This window comes from Balearica regulorum, chromosome 3, assembly GCF_011004875.1.
Source record: "Balearica regulorum gibbericeps isolate bBalReg1 chromosome 3, bBalReg1.pri, whole genome shotgun sequence".
NCBI classification, from domain to species: Eukaryota; Metazoa; Chordata; class Aves; order Gruiformes; family Gruidae; genus Balearica; species Balearica regulorum.
The window spans coordinates 51987246-52007278 of NC_046186.1; the positions used below are offsets into that span (position 1 = coordinate 51987246).

General features: G+C 38.2%; 1 protein-coding gene and 1 long non-coding RNA gene across 2 annotated transcripts in view; one reads left to right on the plus strand and one right to left on the minus strand.

Annotated features, from left to right (window-relative positions):
* Positions 1-20033, plus strand: part of LOC142600977 (uncharacterized) — a 523379-nt gene that overhangs the window by 309895 nt on the left and 193451 nt on the right. The window lies entirely within an intron of this gene.
* REV3L (REV3 like, DNA directed polymerase zeta catalytic subunit) overlaps positions 1-20033 on the minus strand; it is a 125012-nt gene that overhangs the window by 39368 nt on the left and 65611 nt on the right. Inside the window, exons 6-13 of the mRNA XM_075747903.1 lie at positions 17241-17335; positions 16611-16715; positions 15571-15655; positions 15337-15485; positions 14912-15040; positions 12165-12402; positions 7480-7619; positions 315-4515 (exon numbers count right to left, since the gene is read on the minus strand). Coding sequence (XP_075604018.1) covers positions 315-4515; positions 7480-7619; positions 12165-12402; positions 14912-15040; positions 15337-15485; positions 15571-15655; positions 16611-16715; positions 17241-17335 — 5142 coding nt within the window. The remainder of the gene's footprint in view (positions 1-314; positions 4516-7479; positions 7620-12164; positions 12403-14911; positions 15041-15336; positions 15486-15570; positions 15656-16610; positions 16716-17240; positions 17336-20033) is intronic.

Here is a 20033-nt window from a genome sequence, read left to right on the forward strand (position 1 = left end):
AGATGATATACAAGCAGAGTCCTGCTAACTAGTTTTCTCTGTATGCAATTCCTGTGGGTAGTACCTTTCTTTTACAAACCAAGCAGGCACATTCCTGCTTACTACAATAATATCAAGCAATAAAAAACCCAAAGTGTCATGAATGAAAATGGGTATTTGCATGGGAAGTACAGTAATTTTCAACTTCAAATGTATGTATATCAGATGGGATATTTCATGCATCTGTGCCATATAAAACAGCATAAAATTGTTTACAAGAATAAATTTAATATAATCACAAGCATATGTAGACGGAAATGCATTTAACACAGTACCTTGGCTTTTCTGGAGCATCTGAAGGATTGCTGCAAAATGGCTCCTGATAAATTGTTTCTGCGAGATCATGATCCAGCAAAGTTGCCATGATTTCTTCACGACTGGGTGGGGACATGAGAGGCTTAAGAATATGAGCAGTACGAGGTGTGAAACTTCCATTCTTTGACTGTGAGGGAGAATTGGTTGATCTTGGTGAACTATCTGGAGTTGGAGTTAATGCCCCATTGTTTCTCGAAACATATAATTCTAAATCCTCAGAAACTGCATCTAGAAGTTCACCATCAGGAGAAGATAATACGGATGTAAAAGAGGTATTAACTGAATCAAGTGGTTGGCAGGGTTCAAAAGTGGTTTCTTTTCTAATGTGGCTTTGAATCCAGTCTGAGCTGGTTGGCTGAGGAAGGTTAAGAAATCTCTCTTTATTTACTGTATTTCTATTCAATTTGAATTTTTCATTTAAACAGACCTCAGTCTCTTGCATACAAGAGGTATCAACAGAACTAGATCTAGAAGTTGAAGGATGAACATTTTTCCTCCATTGGCTATGGCAGTGGTTCTCGTTATTATCCAGTGAGGTTTTCTCAAAAAGCTCAGGACTCAGGGAACCAGACCGCATCCACTTGCTTGTGGTTGAAGAATGCTGCTTTTCTTCCTCAGATTTTTGGTCATTATGACACAGAAAGTCATTTTCTGATGTTTGTCCAGAACCAAGATCTTGAACTGCATCACTCAAGAATTTCTGGGGCAAATTTTGATCTGCTGGGACAAACTGGCTTGCGGAATAAAAACTGCAAAATCCAGTTTGCCCTATAGTATTAATGTCAAAGTTGTAATTGTGGTCTGGAGACAAGCTGTCTTCAAGTGAGTAGCAGCTTTCAAAACCAGGGTCTGAAAAAAAAATGGGGCTGTCATCAGACACAGAGTGATCAATGCGACTAGTGATCTGCTGGCTTAAAGACTCCATTTTTGAAAGTTTTGGTGTTTTTTCTTTAGGTTTTGTAGTCCTGGGAGCACGAGATTTTCTTGGTGATGTGACTGACCGTGACCTTTTGATTGCTTTACTCTGTTCATTAGGGCACGGTATACTCCTGCTCAGCTGTGATTTAGCTGGTAATGGTTCCTGTGTAACATTTGCATTCTGAGCTTTCTGCTGTCTCTTCTGGAGCAACTCTTTCAAGACAGCTAGGCCAGACTGTCCTTCACTGAATGCTGAAGGAGCCACTATAGTCCTGTTTTTATACTGGGAAATGGGTTTTGGTTGCATGGTTGCTTCTGACAGAGATCTTTGTTTTACTGTTTCAGGTTTAAAATGTGACATATCCAAAATAAATCCTCTCTGGTTTTGATCCCAATTTAACTGTTTCACTGGACTCTTCAAAGATGTTACAAAACAGTTTTTAGGCACCTGAAGTGGCCCAGGACTTTCCTCAGATGACTTAAGAATAGAAGAACAAGGATCAGGATGCTTGGATGCCTCTGGTAAACAAAAAATCTGCTGTTGATTATTGTCTTTACAATGCAAATAGTTAGTGACACGTAACTGATCCATCTTGGCTGTGTCCAAAGAGTCACGAGCTTCATTTAATTTCCCAGCTGGTGGTAAATATCTGTTTTGCAAATTTTTTATCTCTTCTGCTTTTGCAGAAGTCTTATCTTTAGAGATACGTGCATTCTGTGTTACCTGAGTTGAGTGATTAGATGGATCAAATATGTTTTGAATGAGAGCAGAATCCTTCATTCTAAATACAGCACTTTGAGTCCTGGGCCTTTGAGAGCTCATTTTTGGTACTTCCCTTCCAGGTGCCACAGGAGTAGATGCAAGAGATGAATGAGGGTCTTCTCGTGGAGCAGATAAACATTGTGCATCTGCAGGCTTATCAATTTCCATCAATGAATGAAAACAGCCTGATGAATTACCTTGTGCATCAGCTGCTGAAGGGAGCTGTGCTGATGATGGATATCCTGCTGAATAGCCAGGAAGAGGACTGTCTTTCTGGTTATGAAGTGGCTGCGAGTTGACAGAGTTGTAAGAAATCTCAGGCAGATCCTGACGCTTCAGCACAAACTTCACTTCTGCAGTAGAGCAAGTATTTCCTTTTTCATCTTTAAATACAACGCGCTTTCTTGAGGACACTTTTTCAGTTGTTTTTTGTCTTTGTTTTGTCCTAGGTTTCTTCTTTCCATCATCTGCTGTTTTATCAGCCTGATTAATCTTTTTCTTTTTCTTGGTAGATACAGTGGGGCTAGCAAATTTCTTTTTACATTTCTTAACCTGAGTTTTTGCTCGACTATTTTTTCCTACACTAGAATTAACAGTCTTGCTGTTGTATATATTGGGCCCCCTACTAAATAAAGCTTCTCTGTCCAGGTTGGTCAAAATTTCTTCTGCTTTTGGATCAGTGGGAGACCAGCAGCGAGGTGGAGATGTGTTTACTGGGCTTGTGCTTCTCTCAGAAAGAAAACCTAACTTAGACATAACATCACTATAGTTGTAGTCACAGTCTTCAGCTTCAGCATTGTAGGATGGTGAAGGAGGAGAAAGAATTGTATGAGTCCTTTTTCTGAAAGATAAAGTTCTTTTAATATTTTTACTACCTGTCTTTTGTGGTTTTCCAGCTTTTTTCTTGGTTGACTTATGTTTTGCTTTCCTTTTGTGACTTTTCTTTGGTGTTAGTGGATAAATAGGATATTTGGTTGCAGGAGAGTCAGGAACTTTTGGCCAAAAGTCCTTTAAAGGTGCAAGCTTTTTATATAAGTTCATCTTTTCCTCTGTGAGTACTACTCTTTCCTCACTAGAATCTACTTTCCCTAGTTTAACAAGCATATTTTTCCTCCCTCTAAATCTATTGATGATAATATATTTAATAATAACAGGTGGCAATTTTTTAGAAAGTTTTCTACGCTTTCGAGATTTCTGAGACCCATCCAAACTTTCAACACTTTCTATTGGTTGAGGTAGATTAATTTTTGAGTTGTGTGCGACAAAGCTTGATTCACTGTCTTCAGTCTCATAATTTACCTTCCGTTTCGTTCGGAGCGTATATTTATTCCCACATAATCCAAATGACTGCTCGGTTTCAAGAGATCCATCTGCAAACTGGCAGTAAGTATAATTCGCAGTAGTTGTAGGCATCTTGTTTTCAAAAGCCTCAAAAGGAACTTGAACTAAGTCACTAGGTAAAGAACTATCCTTATCAGGAATGTTACTACAAGCATTACTTTGTGTATAGCAGCTTTCCTTCACTGATGCAACATCATTTACACTTGCAGGCTCCTGATGATTGATAAAACCGTGTTTCTTTTTATTCAGCTTCAACCTGGACTGTTTGTTGCCTTGCTGTAATTTATATGTCACGGGAGCTAACTTCTGTGGTCGACTGAGACAATTAGAAAGAACAACACTAGGAAAGAACATATAATGTGCTGCTTGTTGACTGAGGCTTGGCTTTTCTGCCTTATGCTCCTGAAATTCTTCATACCTAATTTTAAGCTTATTAAGGCCACCTTCATCAGTGTTATTTTCAAGTGAATGTACCACAGTTCGACTGCCTCCTGAACAAGACACCAATTCACAATTTTCTGTAACTGTTGCCGGAAAAAAACTATTTATACTTGCACCGCTGGATTTTTCATTTACTTCAGAGGACATTTTACCTTTGGAGTGGCTCAAATCGGAAAAGTTAAATAAGTTTTTATTCAACATGCTGTCACCAATGTGGCGGCCCACATGCATAAAAGAGACATCCTTTTCAGCCTTTCTGATGCTAGTGTACTTCCTACTAGGTATCTGTCTGCTCACTGATGAAATATCCTCTTCATACTCAAAAATATTATTTTCACATGAAGAAACTGGGAGAGTATCTTTCTTGTTACTCTCTTTGTGAGAGTTTTCTGTGTGGGTACTATTGCTGAATGGAGTTGGGTACTTTGCTGAGTAAGTGCTTTCTTTTGTAAGAGAATGGACTGAAAGTTCAGGTCTTGTTTCTGTGTTTGGTTGTGAGAGGTCTTCTACTAAATCTTCATTATTCAAAACATGGTTAGAAAGGGCACTTGTGTGTTTACACTGAAAAGTGATTTTAGCAGAAGATGGGGGTTCTAGCGTAGCAGCATCTTTGTGAAAGATTGAGGTCTTTACAGACATTTTGCTTGTTGCAATGACGGAGGAGTGAGTTCGAGAACTTTCATTATTCAAAGGATTGTCTGAAATGGAAGACAAGCAATTTTACTCTAGTTTTCCTGTAAAAAGAAAAAAACCTAAGGCATTTACCATTTTAATGATATTTTTCCGAAAAGCCCTCCCATCCAAAGAAGAAACAAAACTTTCCTAAAATCACATTGCATTTATGATTGCGACAACTACAGACCCTGAGTACTTGAGTTGCTTTATCAAAATCACGTCGTCAGTACATTTGTGTCTCAGCCGTTCTGTCAGTTACTCCTAAACGGTAGGCTTGCATACAATTGCCAGAGATTTCATGCTGGTTTTCTGAAAGAAGGCTTCTAAAATCACTTTCAGATAACTAAATACAGACTGATTTCTAGAAAAGCTTGTATCTTGCTTTGTCCCTGAGAAGTATGCATACTCATTGACTCTGAAAAACAAAGAACTTTTTTAGATGACTTTCCCCATATAAAAAAAGTCATCACACAGAAAGCCAAAGTACTATCTTAAAACATGGCAAGGGCTTTGTATTAACTGTCCTGTGCACTAAGCATAGGTAGTTTGCTGCACTTTTATAAAGCAGAGCGATCCCCCACCCATTCGGGTGTTTATGCAAGGAACTCACACCATTTACTTAGATCATGAATTCATATCCATGCATTAACATTCCCTCACAGATCTGTGACCAGCATGTGCTGTGGTAACTGTCGCATGCAGGCTCATCACATGATACCTGGGACAATTTCTCTCTCTTTCTCTGATACTTTCAACACATTTACTGCAGGATAAGTGTGGACAGGCAGGTGGTAAGTAACAACTGATTTGCAGCAACTGTGTGCTTGCTCATAACCACATTGAACACCCCGTAATTTGAAGGAGTTTATTCCTCTGCAAAGAGGCAGTTACCACAGAGCTCCTGGCACACAGCCGTTTGTTCATGTGTCCACATCTTTAGCTGAAATGTTGAAGAGGGACAGGAGTTATGAAGCATGCTGTATGACCTGGAAGCACGTGCTGCACACTGTCGTACTAGACAGGGGATCCTTTGGGCCTTTACTGTAAGTCTCAACTAATTGGGGGATTATCTTAGATTCATGCTGCCATCAGCTGAGGAATTTTTTTTTGTTGCTAGGTGAGAAAAATAAAAGGAAGTCTCAATCTAATAACATTCTAATAACATTTTCTAATGCATACACAGAGTCCCTGAGCTGCGAAACACAGCTGGGAAATACTGCCTATGACTCTTTGAGGGTGGGAGCCCACACAAAGAATGATGATGATGAACTGAAAACCAAGAAAATGGGAACTTAGTGAAGTGTAAACAAACACTTGGAAGATACCCGACTATTCAGATATAAACATTGCAAAAATATTTGTCAGTCAGTCAGATGTTATGGACACCGATTCATGTGTGGATAAGCTTTTTCTAATTTAGAGGAACTGGATTGAGATCTGTTTTGAATTTATTGTATCTCCTATTATAAGAAGTTGATGTAAAAGTTCACAGTAATAAACTCATTCTAAGCCAACATTCTTCTGCATTTGATATTTCAAATATTTAAAATATTCTAAAATTTAAATGATTTAAGATACAGTCTCATTAGCCAGAAACATTCCTTTTTACATTAAATTACAAAGTACTGCAAATAAGGAAATTACAATTGTATTATTTTGCAAAACCAAAACATATTAGTAGTATGTCAAGTCACGTATTAACCCTACCATTATATCTACAAAGCAAAGGAAAAAGCAAACTATGCTTTAAACAGTGAACACAATAGCTGTGGTTGTCTATGTAATAAAATCATATAGCTCACTTTCTCTAACACAGAATTGCTAATAGATATATTAAGATGTATGTATTTTATACGCTAACATATGATGTTTGTTATTTTTATCAAATAGCTTCAAGAGACACGAACTAATACAGACATTTCGTAAAGGATTACACTCCTGTCCCAAAGAGCAAAGGCAATAAATAGGAAGTTAGGTACATGCATGAGCACAAACAAGATATTACATTAGCCAGTTTGTATGATGGATTAAGAAAGAAGCTTCTGTACAAAGTGACATTAACCATAAATTTCAAATTTTAAAGGCAATGAAGTATGACCAATACAACATTTCTAAACAAAGAACAACAATTACTGTTGATTAGACCAAGAAGAAAAGTGAACCTAATACTGAGAAAACCCTGGATACGGATATATTTTTCCCCACAAGATCCATACATTTCACATTGTTTTGCTCAACAGAATTTTATAACTGTGAAAATATGTAAATTGTCTAATGAAACAAATAAAATGTATACATTTGCCTAACCTCAAAGTGTGCATCTATTAACTAAGGTTACTTGATCAAAGACAGCAGGCTGTAAAGAGATAGCAAGAGATATCACTAGAGATTAATTTAATTTTTTATAGATTTTGAAAGTCAGTTTCTTCTGCATCAGTTTTGCCACTGCATAATTTTAACTCATGCAATCCCAAGCTGTGAACATGCAATCTGCTGAATGAAACATGGGCTGAAGCAAAGGCTCACTGTATTGTAGCATGTGGGGCAAACACTTGCAAAGCAAAGAACCATCTAAGTTTACACAGTAATACATTTACTATTTACAATTAAATCCTATCAGATAAATGATTCTACAGAATCATTAATTTTAACACCATATTTGCATAACAAATAGTAACAGAAAAATATCCCTTGCAACAAGGTAACTATCTTTTCCATAAAACTAATTAAACAATGCCCGTTTTTGGATCACTAATACAATAGGAAAAGCAGATTCTGGCAATTCATAGACGGCATTGAGATTAAAATAGTGTTGGCTTATAAGGAAGATGTTAAGGGCCTGCTTCTGCAATCCATTGAGAGCATTTCCTTCTAATTGAAAGAACAATTGAAAATGGTTAGCATTTTTGGAAATGCAAAATGATCTAAAAGCGAACTATGGCCCACGTAACAATTCAACTTCCAAAGCTGCTTTTCTATTTACTTACCACCATTTTCATCTGCAGTCCCATCTAACTGAGGTATAGAGAGATTAGTTAGGAGCATATTGTTACCACTCCACTCCATTTCTTCCTCTGAAGAAGAATCCTCTTCTGTTGAGCTTCGATGCATATTTTTGCCAGCTGACCTAGAGAAAACAAAGGAACTAATTAATGCACAATAATTTTCTTAGAAAATACCAACACCTCAAAATCAAAGGGGTGTGGTGCTATGTGGTTGTGTAATTTGGGGGAGCAAAGGGAAACAAACAAAAAAATTGTTACATTTCTCATTGAATAATATTTTGAGTTTCTCAATGTTATTATTTTAAGAGGCAACAGTGGTAGCCAATCATTTAAAAACTAGAAACAAAACCAGTAGGATTCACTAGCTTAAGAAGCTAGAGAGAAAATATTTAGATGCTTAATTTTATTTCAATTTTACTGAAATTTAATTCCATTGCTTGAAAGTGCTTGAAGTTTGAAGACTAAACCAACTGTGCAAAATTATTTCAGTTTAGCTCTTAGCAAAAAGATGTTGACTTTTTTTTTTTAAAAAGAGATCTTTACTGTATTATAACAATTCTCTGTCTTGGCAAGCTTAACTGAACAACCACCAAAATGTTTCCATCACTCCTTGCATATTCTGAAGTTGCTGTTACTAATACTTAAGCTGCTTTTACTAGGCTAATTGTTCTACACTGCCATTTTTACAGTCATAAGTTTGGTGTGTGTGCGTGGGGAAGTAAGTCTATAAAGAAAAGTTTCTAAGAATTTTTCAGGTTTTTAAGGTGGGATGGCTTTTTATCGGGGGAGGGGAAAGAAAAAAAAAAGAAAACCCCAAAATATTACAACTCTAGAAGCACTTAGGAATTTGATTTCTTCTTCTTTAAAATAACGCATGAGATGGACTTAATTCTTCATAGAAATAAGCTATTCTGTGGCTTCAAGAGAGAAATCCAGATAAATATTAAGGAACTGAGGTTTGGGTTTTGGGGGTTTATTTGGTTGGTTGGTTTTTGGTTTTAAGATAATAATAATCTATCCTAGTAGCTTGCTATATCAAAACATTATTGTGGAGTACCTTAAAAGGTATAAATACAAAGATTTTGAAGTTACAGGAAGGAAAATCCACAATTACCTAAATACTGTCTACTTTTGAAGAACTTTTATCTGTTGAGTTCGACCAGAGCATGAATTATATGTATCGTAACACCACAGACATCTGAATGTGCTCAGCACTGAGCCAACTTAGATCAAGCCATGTTTCTTAGTTCAGGAACAATAGGCTCAAATATGGCTATATAATTTCCAGACTAACTCAAGTCTGGAAGCAGCATGACTTGGAACTAACAAGCACAGCTAGGTACCCAGTGGCTGTGACCTAGGTGAGGTTAGTTCTCCCTCTTCTATGTTCCCAAAACATGGAAAGATACAGTGCCAAGGCATTCAGCTCTATAGACAAATGAATATCAAACTTAGGAGAGCAATCAGTACTCTGGAGAGTAGGGCTGCTATTCTGAGGGATCTCAGTAGGCTGGGGAACCTCATGGGCAGGAACCATGTGGACTTAAAAAAAGACTAATCCAAATGTCCCACAAATGGGACAGGCACTGCTACAGGCAGGGAGAGAGCTGGCTAGGAAATGGCTTTTCAGAAAAGGATGCAAAAATTCTGGTGGACAGCTACTTGAACCTGAGAGTGTGCAGTGTGCCTTTGTAGCAAAGAAGGCCAGTGGCTTCTTGGGCTGCGACTGCAAGACTGGAGCCAATTTCAGTAGTTGTGAGGCTGCATCCGGAGTATTGTGCTCAGTTTTGGGTATCCCACTGCAAGACAGATATTGCAAACTGGAGCAAATCCAGCTGAGGAGCACCAGAGTGCCTGGGGGCTGGAGCACATGATGTATAAGGAGAGGCTGAGGGAACAGGATTTATTCAGTACTGAGAAAAAACTAAGGAGATCTTGTTGCACTTGTCAAACATCCAATGGGTGGGTATAAAGAACATGGAACTAGCAGATTCAGAGATGCGTGGTGATATGAAAAGGGCAATGGGCACAGAGCTGCTTCAGAGAATGTTGTGTACAAGGAAAACGTTCTTTATTATGAAGGTGTTCAAACACTGGAACATGTTGCTGTGTTGGGTTTGCATGGCAATGTTTTGGTAGCTGCAGGGGGGGGGCTACAGGGGGGGCTTCTGTGATTTGCTGCTAGAAGCTTTCCCTGTGTCTGATAGAGCCAATGCCAGCCGGCTCTAAGATGGACCCGCTGCTGGCCAAGGCCAAGCCAATCAGTGCCTCTGTGATAACATATTTAAGAAGGGAAAAAATCGTTAGGGAGAGCTTTTGCAGCCAGAAAGAGGAGTGAGAAGATGTAAGAAACTCTGCAGACACCAAGGTCAGTGCAGAAGGAAGGGGAGGAAGAGGTGCTCCAGGTGCCGGAGCAGAGATTCCCCTGCAGCCCGTGGTGAAGACCATGGTGAAGCAGGCTGTCCCCCTGCAGCCCATGGAGGAAGGATGAGGGAGTGTAGAGATTCCACCTGCAGCCCGTGGAGGACCCCACGCCAGAGCAGGTGGAGGCACCTGAAGGAGGCTGTGGCCCGTGGGAAGACCGTGCTGGAGCAAGCTCCTGGCAGGACCTGTGGACCCGTGGAGAGAGGAGCCCACTCCAGAGCAGGTTTGCTGGCAGGACTTGTGACCCTGTGGGGGACCCGCACTGGAGCGGTCTCCTCCTGAAGGCCTGCACCCCATGGAAGAGACCCATGCTAGAGCAGTTTATGAAGGACTGCGGCCCGTGGGAGAGACTCACGTTGGAGAAGTTCGTGAAGGACTGTCTCCTGTGAGATATTCAAACCTTGACCAGAAGCCTGAGCTACCCAAAGCTGCTTTGACTAGGGCACTGGACTACATAGCATTTAGCTGGTTGTTCCAACTTGAATTATGCTATAATCCTGTGCATGAAGTAAATCTTTGTCAACTCTAGTAAACCCATTCAGGCTGGAGACAACTTCTGCAGGTAACGACTTGGTTCTCTCTGTGTTCAAGCCCATCAGTTTAGATTCCAGGAAAATGTGTAACACAGTATGATACCACCATACATGAACCAGTCCAGGTCTTGATAGGCTTTTTGCTCCAGTTCAGCACAAATCAAACCCAAGCCACTTAATTCACACAGTAGGGTATTGCTACTTTTCATTATCTCAATATATTTTTTGAGATAATGGAAGATTGGTGAATACCCAATAACAGAAAAGTGATAGTATGGATACGGTAGGATGCTTTAGGAAGCCGTACAGATAGAATGAGCCTGAGCAGAATAAGGTTAGATCCATCGTCAGACTCAAACTCTTTATGCATGAGCAGAATCATGCAGAGGGCAGAGATTCCCATGCTCTTTTCTGAAGTCAGTCCAAATTCCGCAGAGATCACACTGAAACAAAGCTTGTAATTCCCTCTGAACGTGAGTTGACTTACTGAGGAGGCACCTGGTATGTACAATCTCCCTAGTGCTTTCTTCTGGGATTAAGATGTAGACATATATGAACAAATTATTCGTGAGCCAACTCATCAAGTCTCATGAGTTTTTAAATAGGATTCTTTATTGCATAAAAGCAGTTAATTGCTTCAGGACCCTACCTGACTCCAAAAATTGTACAGCCATGCCCATAGTGCGTGAGCTAATAAATTCTGCAAGATATAGGCTAGTTGTACACAGAAACAACCACTAAACTGAAGATAAACGTTAACTGTTTTAGACGGGAAGTCCAACTTTTCAGACTACTGTGAGGAAAAAAAAACAAAGAAAATCAAAGGTCAAATAAGAAAAGTAGCTTTAGAGATGAATTATCTCTAGAACTAGAAGACTAATGATCTAACTTCTGATTCCGTTACAACCTTTCTGTATGTCTTCAGGAAAGAAAAGATTAAATATTTCTATGCCCCTCTTGGTCTCTGAACCATAGTATAATTATGATTTCTGATGTAAAAACCCTAAATATCAAAATGTTATGTCTGTGAAGTCACTCATCTTTCAAAATAGCATTATAAATACCAGAAGGTATGCCCGAAGCAAGGGTGAAGAGAAACTGGATATAGCTTCTTTCAACGCATGTCAGTGCAGACTGTACAAAAGGTCATTACAACCTGAGAAACCGTTCCAAGAATCTTAGCCTTAAAAATATTCAAACTGCTGACCTTTAGCAGTCCAGCAGAGTAAGCAACATTCATGTTTTAATTTAAGCTTTGAGCATGGAAACAAATGCGTGTTTTTCTCAGGCTTCTGGGTCACTCTTCACAAGAATACTTCTTAAATATTCACTTCAGTAAAAGTTAGAGGCACATGAGATGTACAAGATATACCTTAGCATTTGTACTACATCCAAGGTGTGACCTTAAAAGGAGGTGACAACTGAAGTTTTTTTATTTGGACTTGTAGGACAAAAAACCTACTCAATTTTTCCTCAAACAGCAAACTAGAAGCTTAAGTCTAGCCAAACCTAAACATTTAATCTTTATTTCCATATAAAACTGACGATTCACAGCATCATCTGAACAACTGCATTCTATCTCAAGATCTGCACAGATTTTTCCAATGCTGTCAACAGAGACCTCTCTACAGCTCACTGAGCCCATAGCACACTTGAAAACAGGGTGGAAGCAGAAAATATCATATTAAGAAAAGAAATTTGCATATATACCTTCTTTTTGTCCCGGGCTCTTCAATGCTACTGTCCCACCTTTGGGACATTAACAAGCTAAGCTCCATTTCTTCTTTCTCGCACTGTGGCTCATTTTCTTCATCATCACTGTTCTGAGAATTTCGACAGCTTCCAAGAGAACGATGATGAGAAAGTGTTTTGTGATGTCCCATCTGATATCCATCATTCTCCAATCCAGCCAACAGATCAATCATGGCCTCATCAGCATTACTGTCCACTGCAGAAAAAGCCCATGCAAGTAGAATCTATATTTTGTTCTACTTGTAAATGACTAGTTGCAGTCTACCAGTAAAAAATAAAGCCAAACAAACAAAACCAAAAAACCCCTCAACATTTTAAAATCTACTAGCTCGTAACTGTCTAAAGCAAGGCAGGCTACAGAAACAATGCTCTTTTCGTATCTTATTTTTTCAAGCTTTATGATTTGTTATCTTTGTTATCTCTCTCTCCTCCACCCTCCTACTACCTCCTCACATTCAGTAAAGCCTCACTCCCCTTTTATTTCAGCATGAGCACAAGCTTCTGAAGCATCACTGCCTTCTCCTGCTCTCACCATTTCAACGGCTGCATGAACTTTGTTCGGCACTTCTCTCTGTATCACTTGGAAGACTTTCAATCACTGCACCTCATCAAAGGCGATGCTGATTTTGACCAACTAGTGCTTCTTTCCTTCTGTCCAGTACTATACGGCTTAACTTCATCTCCCTTTTCTTTTCACTATAACTTATCCTCTTCCTAGGTTCCTCTAAAAACTGAAAGTTTTTCAGATTTCATTCCTCCCTTAAATTTTATTTATTTTCCTTTATTTGACCTAAGCTTACATTAACTCATGCACTTGCCTTCTCATTCTTTATTTTTATTTCTTAAACATCCTTCCAAGTCACAATTTTTTCCTCACTCTCTTCTTGCTTACCTTTCATCTGACCTCATAACCAATATATGATCTCCAGTCTACCAGGCATCTTTGTTACTTCTCTCTCCTCCTCCTCTGGCTGAAGAACTAGAATCTCTACTTTCCTTCCTCAGGAAATATCATATGATTTACAATCATCCTGAGAATCATATAAAATAGGTCTCAACATCGGTGAGGCAGGCATTTTTCCATATTTTACAAAGGCTTCACAAGATACCATGCAACTCTTTAGAATGCAAACCATCCCCTTTGCCAGAGTTCTGAATTAACCCACTTTCAATTGTACTTTCCATTCTTGGCTCCTTTACCCTTTGTGAGGTCCATTGCTAAACTCCAACCTTTACTTCCCATTAAAGTAAACTTTGTTCTGTACTTCACAGCAGCACCAGTAGAAGTTGTGTGCTTCACAGGCCCTGAGACACTAGGACTCTACAAAGGCATAGTAAAGACAGGTCCATGCTATGAAGGAGCATAAGAGACCCAAAGATGCAGCATGCTACTCATGGCCACACAAGACACCAGCAATTAGTAGCCCCATGATAAGAAGGGAAAAAAAAAAGGACAAAAAAAGAAAGAAGTCAAAAACGTCCATTTGATTTCCTAGCCACTGGAAGAAACAGACCCTTTCAACACTCCTATTTGGTTGAGTGATTCACAGGCATAGTCATAAGACATAGCCTATATATTATTTTTGCCACTTCTCTTCCTCTCAGCACAATCCAAAAACCAGATAAAATCAATGTTCATATTTGCCAGTTCTCACATAACTTCTTTACTTATAGTTATCTCCATAACTCCAAATCCTTGCCTATAAAACTTCCATAACCAAAATCTTGCCTACTTTCTGCAAAATAAAACAGCACTGAAAAATACTCTTAATCTCACTCCATCCACTCACCCTTTCTTTGCAAGAAAAGGCTCTATATTGTATTACCCACAGACATATACTGTTGTCCATATTGTATCTTGTTGCCCATGCACATATTCACACTGTATATGCATCAAAAACAATGGAGGCTACAGCTTTTAGATACTCCCCCCCCCGCATCTTGTCGTGTCAACTTTAGTGCATATTAACATTGTACCTTATACTTACATAAGAATGTATACAGAGATAGCATGAACTATGTGCTTTTCATCTCCTCTAGAGTACTTGAAGTACTTCTACCTGAAGTAGCTTTTCATACAAGTTCCTCTGTTGTGTTATTTTATTGTTGTTTCACGCCACCTGCGTTAGTTTGCTGTCATGGTTTTCCTCCCCTTCTTTAATGTTTTACTTCTTATTTCTTTGCCTTCAACCATTCTTTTGGATCCATACATTTTGGGAAATGCTCTTCTGCAACTTACCTCTCATTACCAGCCTACTATCTCCCAGTATCTCCAGGCAGCTAAGCTTCTAAAGATAGCCTGTGAGCATGTTCTCTACCCTAACTGTAGGAAGATGCAGTAACTGCAAGAATATCATGGATAGACAGTCAAGATCCTCTTTATTCTGATCGTTTTAGTCCTATAACCCTAGGAGCATAGGAAGAGCAATACTCATAAGAGATTACATTGAGCTGGCCTGGCAAGAGGCTTAGTGAGCCAGTAAAGCACAGTAGCCTCTACAAAAACGCTGTCCTGGTGACATTTTTAGAAAATATAAGGTGGTTTTTTGGTGATGGTGGTAGAGTATGTGTATGAAGTCTCAATCTGCTTGACAAACTACCTGAGGTAAACTACTTTCTTTCATGACTGGTAACATAAGTGAACACAACAAAGACTGTGGAACAATAAAACAGCCTGGAAGAAAAGACATTCCAGCCATACTCACTAAAAACTGTAGTTTGACTCAGTCTTTGAGACAAAGGCTGAAAGCTCTGACTATTCTCCACAATGTTTAAAATTGCTTCTTCATTAATAAGTGCTTCCTCTTCTTTGTCAGTATGCATCCTATTGGATTCTTTAAAAGAAAAACAAAAAGCAAAAAGATAAAGCTTCAAAGAGTCACAGACATCAATACATTATGAAAGCAAGTCACTTTAAAATGGATTTTACTATTCAAGTATATTTCTATGATTTGCTATGGCAATTTTAAAAAGGCTTACTCTAACAATGATGAAAATAAAAGCAAAACTACTCTTCATTTTTTCATAACTGAGAGTCAGATCTTCCTTGGCTTACTTCTGCTAATAGTACAAACAGCCAAAGCATGACATAGATTTATGCCTAAACAATTATGCTATTAAAAATACTCACCTTTGTTCATCTTTTTATCTTTATGCACTTCTACCATATTAGCTGGCGTACACTGAAAGGCTTCAGGAGAAAGTACCTCAGAATGTAGTGTTAACTCAGCAGAGAACTCCTCTGATCCATTACTGTAGTCCACTGATCCTGACAACGTTCTAGTTAATTGAAAACCAATTTTTAAATGCATATTTAAGGTTTGCATAGAATACTACACTTTATGGCAAATAGCTAAACACTTACACAGAGAAGTCATTTTGCTTGAGGATTTCTTTAAGTCTCTTCTGAAAAAATTTTTCACTCTCTGTTGCTGGCACAAATCCACGGTCTTTAAAATTTAAAAAATATTTGTTATTCAGTTTTACTTTGACCTCTCAACATAGAGCGCAGCTAAAAATTATTAATTCTATTAGGAAATGGCTCAAAGTTAAAGTGTCCACTAATTTTAAGTGTCAAATTTGAAGGCTGATTTTTCAAGTGTACTTAAACACTTCACGTACTCCCATTGATCTCATTTGCATCCATGAGTATCAACAGCATTTACAAATCATGTTGCAATTACACCAAGGTGAGCATCCAGGAAAAAAACAATCCGTGAACAAGTTAGAAAAGTCTGGTTTATGCAGCCTGAATAACATTACACAGAAATGTAGGGAAAAAACACAGTGAGAAAGCAGTCTGCCTTAGCCAGGAACCTGCCTCTTTCTTTCTTGCAATCCTCTGGCTTACTTGCCAAATATCATTCATATTTTAAAAGAAACACGCCCTAGGTTCTACAGAGAATAGCTCTGTTCATCATGCAATTAATTTGCAGAGCACGGTCTTCTCTGTGCAATGAATTTTACATAAAAATACAGGGATTTGTCTATCCATTTACAATTTTCATCTAACATCACCTTAGCTATAATTCCATGGAAATTCAAAAGGAACAGCCCTTGTGCATAAACTACCTTGGAAAGCTTCACAATAAAGAGATTTAATTTTCCCAGTATTTAAACACTTAAATGGTTTCCCTCATAAAGCATGCAATCTCAGCTATCATTATCATTCATACTGCCTAGAATGCTTTGCAGCTAGCTGAATCAAGATTTTTTAGGCAAGGTTACATACCTTGCTTTTAAAATTGGAATACATATACTGGGCAATCAGTAAGCTTGGAACTGAAAACACAGTACATCTAAAAAGCCCTCAAACTTGATATATCGATTTAGATTCTGCCTCCTGCTTGCTTCTCATTCATTGTTTTTGATAAACAGCTGCACAATTATTTATTTATTTGTTACCTTGTGACTCAGGTGGCTTAATCTGAGAAGATTCACATTTCTGTCTCCGTCGCTGCTTTTCATCTTCCCATATAGCTTGCAAACCAGGGTTCCTGCCAATCTGGGCTGAAATACACAAGAATACATGAAGGGAAGTCTGTCAATATGACAAAAAGCATTCTTCCTGCCAAATTAGATTCTGACACTCTTCATCTCTTTTGTCATTCTAACCTGTTATTTTTTTTAATTGTAATTCTTGCCTTACTCTCAGATTCAGTGTTATGTAAAAGCTAAGGTGTAACTTTATTTGTTTTCTAGATCTTTGGCTTTTGCTGGTCTTCTCACCAAGTATGTGTATGTATGTATGTAGATACACACATACTTGATACCAATATTTCACTTACTCTCCTTATAGGTCTGAAACCTTCTGTTATGCATTAACAAATATCTCTATTGTTCGGACAATAGGCTATTCTTATAACATGTTTTCTTCCAGAGTTCATTCATTATTTTTTTTCAACTTCATAAATCTGTAGATCAACATTTCACTGACACTGGACTGCCGCTTAACTAAACTGACCCTTAAAAAAAAAGATGACAATACAGATCCTGTTCTAAAACATTTTACATGTAAAGTTATTAACACTTCACCTTCAATATCCAGTTGATTTAAAATATCAGCAGCTACTGCATCCACTTCCAATTCACAGGTACTTTGTGGCTCAACACCTTTCAACATTAAAGAGCTGTGACAACATAAATACCACAGGTTAATTTTATCAGTATGTTGATTTTGAAACATGCATCATCACTGTTTTCTAACTGGACTAACATCTGAAGTATTTAATGGTGAATGAATGTACCAGTTCAGAATACAGAATTACCAGTTCTCATCCTCACCTGCAAGTCCTTAAATTAATGGTCATATCCAAAGCTAATTAGATGAGAAATTTGTATCTTCAACTTAAAGGGATTAGCTTTTTCTTTTGTGGGGAGAAGAGAAAGAAGTGGTAAACAACTCTAAATACTACAGCAATTAGAACAATGTTCTCCTCAAATACAAGCTGAAATGTTCTATGGAACTCTCAGCCAATATGACCATCTGCATTCTCATGATCTTGTGCCGAGAAAACACAGCAGCAAGAATTTTTCTTTCATTCACAGTTCAGAGCAATGAAAAACAGTTTAACATTTCCAACTAAGGAAAGTGAAGCAAAAAATGTTTTATTTTTTAGATTTTTTTTAATTTAGGGGGCTCAGGGGCAGTCTGGTGAATATAAATAGGGTACTAGCATCCCAAACACAAGCAGAACTAAGGATAACTGGCTGGGTAAAGACTTAAAATACTAGAAACACATTAAAGCTTGTTGTATAATGATCTGATAACTTCCTGCTGTGCCTTTTCAGATCTGCTAAGGTCAGTGGCCTTCCACCTGTTGCTGACAGTGAACTAGTTTTAAGGAGGCTATGGAGGAAGCTAAGAAAGAAACCTCCCAAGTTTATGTGGAGGTCTGTTTACCTTTTTCAAAATTTTTAGGGACACACAGAAAATCCCCTCAAAACTCCCCATGGTTAAAATATCCTGTTCTTCAGTTAAAATATGCTATTGTTTATGACCCTTTGTCTAGGTTAATTAACTGATCACTTACAGAATCATAGAATCGTTTAGGTTGGAAAAGACCTTTAAGATCATCAAGTCCAACTGTTAACCTAGCACTGCCAAGCCCACCACTAACCCATGTCCCTAAGTGCCACATCTACACGCCTTTTAAATACCTCCAGGGATGGTGACTCCACTGCTTCCCTGGGCAGCCTGTTCCAATGCTTCACAACCCCTTTGGTGAAGAAATTGTTCCTAATATCCAATCTAAACAACATTTACTTGTATTCCTACATTCTTTAACATACAAAAAGCCTCAAAAATCTCAGCATGGAATGTAAGATACAATTCATTAATATTTTCAATACTCTCTATAAGCACTATGGAAGTCACTATAGAAGAAGGAGGTAGCAGATGATGTAATTTAAAGCTGGATATCCCCGACACCTTCTCTGAAAATTAAGTATTTAACTGTCTAGAAATATGAAATCTGAAAGAAATGTAAAACTAAACTGTTTCACTTATGCTTTAAGAGCAAAAATCTAATGACTTCTCAGAAAACATCAGAGAACTCAGCCATAAAAAAAATTTGAATTTCTAAAAGGCTTCAGGGCATCATATTTATTATCAAGAGAGAAGATGGCACACCACAAAAAAACCCAAAACTGACCCCTTCATCGCATTCCCAATCTGGTATATTCTAGAAGAGAAAAATATTTACTTCTAAACTCCTTTTGCAAAGGTCTACAGTACAGACCACCAGCAAACTATAGATTCACCTGAAGCTGGTTCAGACACATGTTATTCCTTAAGAGGGTTATCCACAGGCAAAGTGTGTAGATCTGCTCTGTAGAGAGCTAATTAAAACTGCTAGGATGCCTCCTGCAAGAAAGCTCTAAAATATTTTTCCTGACTTTGAAGGAGCAAAAGACCAAGAGGTTCTCTCAAATGCACTGCAGAAATTAAACTGGTTTAAGCAACCCAAACGGAAGGTAAAGGGTTGCTTTCATGGCAGCTTCAGTGGTCTACTGCTTTACCATCACACCAGAACTCCCAAGATATTCAGCCCATGCAAAAAGTACATGCTGTAAGTGAAGTACAGAACAAAGGAGTACTTCTGAACAGGTACAACATTTCTCCCATCTCACTTCCTCCTGGCCCTCAGCTTTCCTTGCTTCTCCCAAAAGAACAACTCTTTCCTCCACAAACTGTGGTCCTACTGGCAAAGGGCAGAGGCTGAGATATTCAAAAGAAGAAAGGGGACACACCCCCACCCACACCCACCCCCAACAAATTAAGAGGACTACTCATCTGAAGGGATAACACAATATGAGCTTTTACTGACCGCTGTTGAGTTCTGCCAATAGAATGGAGATCCAATATTTCTGAAGTGTATCAACATACTACATGACTGAGTTTAAGATACCAAACTCATTCACTTGTGATTACAAAAGCAAGAACTATTTATTAGGTCCACAACAGTGTATGAACGTCATAAAGGTTAAGAAAGGCACTGGAAAACAAATACTTTGCTTTGTAAGACTGTTAGGTAACAGTATCATGCACAGAGAAAACTGAAATTGTTAGGCTATAACCACTTTATTACACCTGTATCTATTTGTTCACCTATGAAGAAATAACATCAGTGAATTGAAATACCAACTGCATTTTGCATAATGCAGAAATAGCTTCCTGCATTGTTAGAAAGAATGAGACACTGAGAACCTTACAAAACCTTACAGAACACTGAGACCTTACAAAAATAATTTTCTGAATTCCTTAACAACGAGAGAGTCAAGTTCTGAAAAAGCCAACTTTTTTTAAAATCTCCAGTGGAGATAAAA